Source organism: Zootermopsis nevadensis, unplaced genomic scaffold, assembly GCF_977971745.1.
Source record: "Zootermopsis nevadensis isolate Lab colony 2312 unplaced genomic scaffold, Znev_1.0 Znev_ptg000061l, whole genome shotgun sequence".
Classification (NCBI taxonomy): domain Eukaryota; kingdom Metazoa; phylum Arthropoda; class Insecta; order Blattodea; family Termopsidae; genus Zootermopsis; species Zootermopsis nevadensis.
The window spans coordinates 22,899,282-22,908,837 of record NW_028259192.1 but is presented as its reverse complement, the minus strand read 5'-3'; the positions used below and the strand labels follow the sequence as shown (position 1 = coordinate 22,908,837).

Genomic DNA, 9,556 nt, shown 5'->3' with positions numbered 1-9,556 from the left:
AATCACTCCTCTATTGCTATGATTCTATCGATAATTTTAATATGGTCTTTGCCTCAGTAGTTGTAATAAAAAAAAAAGAAGTCTATTCCCGTTTCCTTAAAAATTCAAACATTTGAATTTGCTGTATTGTTTTAATTTTTTCTGATAACATTTGCCGATATTTCTCATAATAATAATATTACCGGTTAACCTTATGTCGTATTTTTAGTCACAGAAAGTATTATTATTATTAATTAATTAATTATTATTATTAACTAATAAAAAAGAATTGAATTGAGTTATTAATGGTGTATGTCATACCTAGGGACCAAAGACCACGTGGCAAGTTATGTTCGTCAGAATGGGTTCGTTAATGTTTCAAATTAATTAACACAAGAAATTTTGCATCAGCCTAGATTTTACCCAAATACCAGCCAAAATACAAGCAGAATTTTCTAAGATCAGTACATTTTATGCTGTAAAAATGGTGTTTTGTGGGGATTGTTTCAGGAATGAGGACTGGGAAGTGGAAAAAATTAAATACATTTTCACATCCAAAAATCGTAACTTATTCACAATTTTCACACATACGTCATTCACAGCAATCACGTACATATAAAATGATCAATACACATATTAATCGTCCAAGTAATCTAAAACTGACACCTGCCCAGCAGATGTCTTTTATCACAAGTAAGGAACAATAACAATGTTACTATCGCAACATTACTATGTTCGGCATTCAGCAAAAAAAGTCTTTAAAGCAGAGTTTCAGCAATGTACAGCTGAAGTTGCTTAAACAGGGTTTAATCTGATATCAGGAACAGCTGAAGACAACTCACTTAACGGCGCTGGAAATTCTTAGAAAAATCAATTGTATACTCAGCTTGTCAGAGAACAGCCCACTTTCTTTATGGAACCTGAAGGTTCATCGCTGTGTTCACAAAAGCCTGCCACTGGACTCTATCCTGAGCCAGCTGCATCCAGTTCGATCCATCGATTCCTGTCTCCCTAAGGTCTTCCCAGACATGAATTTTTTCTAGGGGTTTCACGAAATACATTTTAATTAGTCTGACGAACTTCTTAGGTGCACCAAATTCAAGCAAAATAGAAAGAGTTTCTCCTTTAACTGAGTCAGAGGCTTTCTTGAAGTCTAGAAACAGTTGAAATACCGTCCCATCGTACTCCCATTTTTCTCTAGTATCTGGCAAATGTAGAAAATCTGATCAATCGTAGATCGATCATCACAGAATCAACACCGACGATCCGCAATAATTTCACTGGCAAATGGAGTCAGCCTTGCCGTTGGAAAAATTTTTGCAGGCGGATGATAAGAGAGATTCCTCGATAATTATTACAAATTGGTACGATAACAGATTCCTTCCGCTGCTTTGGCATTTCCTCCTAATTCCATACAGAGCGAATAAGGATAAATAGACATGACGACGAAGTAGCATAGAAAATAATCCATTCTTCTTCCAAAGCTGCATAAATGGCTCGATCTTCATTCATAAATGTTTTTCCTGTTCCTTCAATTAAACAAAATGTAGTAGCTTTATTTATGGAACAAGTGGTTTTACAATCGTCTGTAATTTAATTCAATGAGAACATTTGAGGTTATAATGCAACCCTGTTTAATAATTTCAAAATGTAATCAGACAAAAGGTGGGGGAAAATATATTAATAGTTACACCGAATAAAACTATTATTATATAAAATAACCATTCCAATATTCGCTGGTATCTGCGGCTGTTCCTGAAAAAAAAATTATTTTAATATTCTGAATTATAAAATGTCACTGTTAGATTACAAGTTATTTACAGTCATCGCTGATGACGATATGGAAATTTCATTATCCCTGTTCGTCACCCTTGAATGACGTATTATCGATGCCATTTTTTTTACTGAATTGTGTCTCCTTCAGCGCTAACTCGCCGCTCTTGCTTTCATCTTCATCCTCAGCTTTAGGAACTTCAACATATTTATATTTCATAGCCATCAGTGAAAATATTGCCATGTCTACCAACATAAGCCCTGCAAACAGGAAGAACTCGTGTGCCTGGAAAAAAAATAATAAACATTAATCAACGTCTGATATCTCGCTGGTGATGCGTTGTTATCGCAAATTGGAGCAATCATTATTTTGGTAAACAAGCAGACTCTAAATGTATAAATATTTTAAAATAAGATTATTCTAAAGTTGGAAATAATCTTTTCGTGTAAATTTAAATTAGCCCACGTTATAACATCATTTTTAGCTCCGCTTTGTATATATGAATCATTACACCATTAACTTTAATAATTAGTAATGTTTGGTAATTTTTCATGGGCTGACTCCCTAGTTAAAGGAGTCTAACCAACTGTTGAAGAACAATTCTGAACCTCGTATAACGTAACGATGCTTTTCCAAGGTTGAAGATATCCGTCTTCTGGGTTGTTGCTCTGTGTAGTCTGGTCGATGTTAACCAACGTTTCAGAGGTCATACTGCCTCCGTCATCAGGGCGATGAATATGCCAATAGGGTGTGAGGAGCTGGATTTATAGGCCGGGAAGTGAAAGGTGTGTAGCCTACCCCGAGCCAATGGGAGCAGGTATGGGAGTGGACCAATGGTAGCACGTGGGCGAGAGTGGGAGAGGGAGAGAAAGTAGAGAGAGAAAGGTGAGTTTGGTTGTATGGATAAGGGCCCTGAAAAGGGCCGAGTTAGTGGTCTACACAGCGCAATAACCCAGCAGACGGATATCTTCATACTCACCGCTGTGAGAACCTCAAGTTTTCCAAGGTTCTTCAAGAATAATAGAGCCACAGGAGAAAAAAAAGTTAATTCTGAACATCTGTATTCAAATTAAAATCCAGATTCTCATCAAGTGGGAAATTGCGAGTCTGAGAAGATCGTGGAATGAGACAGAAGTAAAAATTAAAATATAACGGAGGAAATTAAGAAAATAATTCTCATCGCCAGGTGATACAATGGTGGTTATTTCATAGGTTTCTTATTTCTAAGTAATCTTTTGTGAAAAGTTGAGTCAAACACCATCACAGACAATTCTGCGTAAAATTTGCAAGTTATTACTGTGCTTTAAAGGGGGGGGGGGGGGCTGATTCCAATGAACTGACGACAGTAACGGTACCTGGCTGTCGAAGAATTTTGCTTCTGCGATGATGACCACGATGAGGTTACCAAATGCAACTGTGAGCAACCATCCAGCTTGAAGAACAGACTTCATGCTGACAGGAGCCTGGAACACACCAAAAAAAACAAAAACAATATTTATACCAATACATCGACTTAACACCATAAGCACTAATGCACGAGACTCGTAAATCATGTGTAATGTAGGATTTGAGGTTTTCATGACATTTTGAGGATGGCTGTCTTATGTGTCGTTGCGCCGCGTTAGTCTCACAGAAGTTCACCGATGCCCTGATGATGAAGGCAGTAAGGACCTCTGAAACGCCGGCAAACTTCTACCAGACTACGCGGCACGACACAGAACACAGCCACCTTCATATATGTAACATTGTAGGGACAAACAGAATCTTCAAGATGCCATGAATAATTTAGATGGTTTCATCTGGACAGATGACGGGGGCGTACCTGCGTGAAGGAGAATTCCAAACCGGTGATAGAAAACATCACTTCTCCCATGGTTATGATAAAATACTGTGGGATTAGCCACAGCATGTGGACGGTGTTCGGCTGAGTTATTGTAAGCAGGCTCATCCTCTGGAATAAATGTCACAAAAATTATTTTACGTGGGTGTGGAACATGGTCTGTCATTCTAAAGGGAAAACACATATGAAAATATGGCATTAGGAAAATATTTGGACATGAGAGGGGTGAAGTCAAGTGACTGGACACTGGCGAAAACTACATAATGAGGAGCTTTTACATTTTCACTCTTCACGTATTCTACCGGCGTGATCAAATCAAGGAGAATGAGACGGATGGGTCATGTAGCATACATGAGATAAATGAGACAAACTACTAGTTTGATAATATTAAAGTCAATCTTCTAGTTCATTGGTTACTGTGTACATAGATGATCAATTTCTACTTCAATCACATTTTTATATTTGTCGCTTGTACTATAATACGCTAAAGAAGTTTATTTTCTGGGGCTTCCCCACAGTAAATAATAATAATAATAAAAAAATGTTATGTACTTACAATTTCATTAGCACTTTCGTGAATAATTAAAGTATAAACTCCTCCGAGTTGCAGTTTCTGTTCTTCGAGATTTGTACCATCGAGTGATACGTGGTAGCTGCAACATTTTGCATTATGAGAAAATAGATTACATGGTTACGAGACCACAATAAAATCGTCTAAACCATAGCATCAGTACAACTCAGTGAAATCAGTTTGCAGTTTAAACTTCATCTGTCCAAAATGCCTCATCGATACACAGAACAATTAAGATTTTATGTATGGAATTGACACGTCAATCATTAGAAAACTTTGTTCTGCGCGGCAATTAAGTATTAAATAAGCAATAGCTGTCGAAAATCACAGAATGTAATTTCTATGCTTCTTTCATAACCCCCCCCCCCCAAATACATATTAACATTTATTACATAATTTTAGTAACTTTGTATAAAATTAAATGTATTTTTAAAACATAAATGACAGGTCTTCTTGAGCTCACTGTAATATATTTTTTTTATGTATTCCCTTGCCGTGCGCCAAGTTAGAAATTTTCACTTACGTAGTAGGCGGTATTTCTTCAGTTTCTGTCGTGTGTGTATTATGAAATAGTGTGAATTCTTTTGTCTCTGTACCATCATCCACTTCTTCGAATCTCAATGTTCGGTTAACCTGCATATCCGCGAAACCATAAAGTATCCTGCAAAAAAAGAAATTCTTCTCAACTGAATGCCTTGAACATCCACGACGATAACATGTGCTGAAGTGGTTGCACGATTATCTACACGAATATGTTAAAAGAAGTCAATTTGATGGCTGTGTATAAACCTGCGAGAAATTTTAAACAATATACAAAAATTTACTGATTTAAAGACTCCCAACTTAGACATAATATTAGCTACCATAAAGAGATATATTATTTTCTAGTGTTTAAGTTCCTCAGTTTATACAATTATTTCATAAAATTTAGTAAACATTTACCACAATGAGACTCATTTATATATGAAATTAGCTGTCTTCTACTGCCTCCAACATCAGGGCAACTAGCTGAGATGATGGAGGCAGTAAGGACCTCTGAAACGTCGGTAAACTTCCACCAGACTACACGACACTACAAACCCAACCTTCGGACTCAGCTCGTGAAAACCTAAAATCCCACTAACTAAACTAACTAGATGGCTTACCGAACCCGAAGGTTCATCACCGAATTAACCAAAGTCCTCCACCGGACCCTGTCCTGGGCCAACAAAATCCAGTTTCCTTCAACTCCTATCTCCCATAGATCCCGCCTGAGATTATCCTCCCATCTACGTCTAGGTCTCCCCAGAGGTCTCTTCTCCTCAGGCTTCCCAAATAGTGGACCCAACCAACCAGATGGCTTACGGAACCCGAAGGTTCATCACCGAATTAACCAAAGCCCTCCACCGGACCCTGCCCTGGGCCAACAAAATTCAGTCTCCTTCAGCTCCCATCTACGTCTAGGTCTCCCCAGCGGTCTCTTCCCCTCAGGCTTCCCAAATAGTGGACCCAACCAACCAGATGGCTTACGGAACCCGAAGGTTCATCACCGAATTAACCAAAGCCCTCCACCGGTCCCTGTCCTGGACCAACAAAATCCAGTCTCCTTCAACTCCTATCTCCCATAGATCCCGCTTGAGATTATCCTCCCATCTACGTCTAGGTCTCCCCAGAGGTCTCTTCTCCTCAGGCTTCCCAACCAGTACCCGGTGCACAACTCTTATTCCATCCATGCGCGCTACATGTCCAGCCCATCTCATTCTCCTCGACTTAATCACCCTCACAATACTGGGGGAGCAGTACAGATTTTCAAGTTTGTCATTATGTAGTTTTCTCCACGCCCCATCGTCTTCTCTCCTAGGCCCAAATATCCTCCTCAACACCCGATTCTCAAACACCTGCAATCTGTGTTCCTCCCTCTGAGTGAGAGACCATGTTTCGCACCCATACAAAACAACAGGCAAAATTATTGTTTTGTATACTTTAATTTTCAGCCTAAAATCCCACTATTGATTGAAATTCCCTTTCAGGCATGCAGATGGGACTGACATGACAAAAATTAACACGTAATTTATTGATAAAATTCACTTTAAACCATTAAATTAAAAGAACAGTGGCTCACAGTACAGTGTTTTGGAAAATATGTATCAGATATATTTTATTCAAATGGTTGTCACTTTTGACGAAAGCAAAATTTTCGTAGTACGAAGAAAACATTACCTAAGCAAAGGATCTCCTGATTTAGACTTATCGATGATATCGTACGGTGATGATGAGGTTTCCAGAGAAACAATCGTTGCATTAGAACTATCACCGGTTATGAAGTACGATGTGCCCTGAAATGAGAAAATGTTTGGTGCTGTACAGATTTAAAGCAATTTCTTAACCACCTGTGATTCAAGCGTTAGTTGTGAACACATTTCAGCCACAACTTGGCCGCTGTTATGATTAAAAAAATTAAACATTTTTTTTGTGAAAAAGGGCAGATACAAACATTTAGTTCATTTCCGACTTCAAACTTTTGCTACGCGGGAGGTCTCGGTAAACATATTTTTGTGCACCCTCTGGATAATTCAACTGTCTCTTTCTGTGTGCGTAAACAGGTAATTAGGAATAAACATCTTTGTTTAATTTTCCTCTACATTATAGTTAGAAGAAGGTTCATATTTTGAGACAGTCTGTGGATGTTACAAAATTCTAGAAGTTTCATATTTCTTGCGGGACACAAAAGAAATACAAATTTTGATATTACATTTTGTTGTCTTCCATTTTTCTGCCAACTTCATTGAAAACATGACATTTTTGCATAGTCTGTATCTAAAATTGTTACACGAACAAGTACTTTATTTTCTGGAACGCGTTAGAAAAATAATTATTGTTTCCAATTTGAGTCACAAAATGCAGAACATTATTTACAAATTGCCTCAAAATTCAAATTTGTGGGACTGGCCATATTTTATTTCGTGAGGTCTATAACAAAAAAAAAAAATTCTTATAATTGTTTTATTTTACTGATGAAAGAAAAAATGTTTGAACTGCAACTTTTATGATCAAATTCTTCAAAACTTCATCAGAACGTAACCTATAATCTACACTCTCTTAAGATTATCAATGATCATCTGAAAAATGAGGCAAAAATAAAGCAGTTTTGTTAACATTTTACTTGAAGTAATTATGTTTCAATTTTTTTTTAAATGCAAAATTTTAATTACGTTCTAATAAGTGATTTATCGCATATTACCTCGTTCTCTGTTACATTTACGAATCCTCTAAATTCAAATTGGTCACTGCATCCATCACCACGAACTTCCACATTATATACTCTGTTACCGTCCACAGACAGAGTCTGGGCGTTCCAGTAGCTGAGGGGTTCAATTGTAACGCGGTCTACCTCAGACACATCAACTGTAACCGGACAGTTAAAGCCATTAAAAATTCTGAGTTGAGCCTCCCCAGATTGTGGAAGAACCGCGTATGTATCCTGGGAAAATAAAAACACGAGCTCACAGCAGAGGCAATGAAGTAGACATCAAGTCATATAAAACTGAAATGATAATATTAAAATAAGTGGTATGGAAGGGCTAGCTTTTTAGTTAAGCCATTTGTTTTTTTCAATTTTGGGCGAGGTGTTAGAGTATTGACCCACAACTATACGATGACAGTAGTACTTCTGGACATATCGGAACAATCACTCCTACATCTTTGACCGATATGTACATCTGATAAAAAAATTTAAGAAAAGACAACACCTCGCCCAAAATTGAAAAAAACAAATGGCATGAAACATCACCAAAATGGAATCATATTTGAGTTTTAAGTTCGTAAATCTTTTACACCTGAAGATGGTTTTATAAAAACTGAAACATGTTGTGTAAAGGATGTTCCAAAATGTAAATCGATCAATCGATATGGAACATCAATGATATTTTATTATCTTAATTATAAGAAATTTTAAATATTGTGATAAGACGGATTAAAATAAATAATTGTTGTATTTTCTTTTATTCAGAATTTTGAACCCTTAAAGTTTTAGCTGATTTTTGGAATTCTTCTTATGAATATCAAAATTAAGAACGATCAATTTAAAAAAAAAAAAACATGTCTCCCACTACAGATATATCAATGTGGTAAAAAACAATGATTCTGACATCTGTTGGCACTAGTCGTTAGTAGCGTGTCTGTCCAGGAAGAAAAATTACACTGTCACACGAAAGGGCACTATGAAAACACAGTATTCTGAAATGTTTTTCTCACCAACAAGTAAAATTCAGGAGCACATTACCATTTTTAAATGTTTGAGACTAGTACGAAAAAAAATAAGTATTTCATGAACGTCTTTAAATAACGCATACCGGAATCATAACCCGGATTACGAGCTTGAAAAATAGCATCGCGCATAATTTGAAGAGTTTTTCTACTTTACATTTTAATTTTCACTATCCACAATAACACACACACACACATAAATACCTGTAATTGGATTTCGACAATTGCCGAGACGACAAAAGCTATGGCGGCCAGGACGCCACCAATCCCAAGCTTCTGCAAAGGCCGTTTTATATTGCATTTTGCTAGAAGAGGGTACAGCGCAGTTTCAAAGATTGGTATAAAAATCAGAATAAGTAGAGGGTTCACAACTTGCATCTGATCTGGTTTTAGAGTCCAGTCACCCAATTCCCCATTCATTCTGGTGGCCTGGAATGTCCAACGAGATCCCTGAAACAGATACGTTAACACTATATATATATATTTAAGGTTTTCATGCGTCATGTTTGTGTTTTTTGATTAAAATATATAATAAAATTCAGGTCAATACACAAAACTTTATTTAGATGTTAAAATTTAAAATTTAAATGTTAAAATTTAAAATTTAAATGTTAAAATTTTAAATTTTAAATTTGCGCCATTTACTATAAGGATGTTACAATAGAGCGCTTTCATTCACTTCACAACATGTTTCGATGTAATACATCATCTTCAGGTGTTGTCTTTTAAAACTATTTTATATATTATAATGCATGTCTTTCAATATATTCATTATTGTAGCATGTGTTCCGCTGATCCTCCCATTTTACGCATCTTATGTTTGTTTTGATTATTCTGTAAATAAATGTAATAAAATTTGGGAGTTATTTATTTTATATGCAAATAAGTTTTGGACATCCTTATAGTGATGAATGGCGCAAATTTTAAATTTTAAATTTTAACATTTAAATTTTAAATTTTAACATCTAAATAAAGTTTTGTGTATTGACCTGAATTTTATTATATATTTTAACTATATATATATACTATCAGAACTCATTTGTGAGCACTAAGACTTCATATTCAACATAATCATACACAGCGACTTAATAACTGCGGTCTTACCAATATTCCAGAGGGATGTATCATCTCCATCTACAAAACTACG

General features: G+C 36.2%; 1 protein-coding gene across 4 annotated transcripts in view; it reads right to left on the bottom strand.

The window, feature by feature from the left end:
- Nucleotides 1-524: 524 nt before the first annotated feature.
- LOC110828706 (peptide transporter family 1) overlaps nt 525-9,556 on the bottom strand; it is a 33,185-nt gene continuing 24,153 nt past the window's right edge. For all 4 annotated transcript variants that reach the window (XM_087340886.1, XM_087340887.1, XM_087340889.1 and 1 more), the window contains 8 exons: nt 8,614-8,859; nt 7,385-7,624; nt 6,364-6,479; nt 4,688-4,825; nt 4,150-4,246; nt 3,576-3,704; nt 3,109-3,216; nt 525-2,038 (listed from right to left, as the gene is read on the bottom strand). In XM_087340886.1, the coding sequence (XP_087197012.1) occupies nt 1,832-2,038; nt 3,109-3,216; nt 3,576-3,704; nt 4,150-4,246; nt 4,688-4,825; nt 6,364-6,479; nt 7,385-7,624; nt 8,614-8,859 (1,281 nt within the window). In that variant the 3' untranslated portion in view covers nt 525-1,831. The remainder of the gene's footprint in view (nt 2,039-3,108; nt 3,217-3,575; nt 3,705-4,149; nt 4,247-4,687; nt 4,826-6,363; nt 6,480-7,384; nt 7,625-8,613; nt 8,860-9,556) is intronic.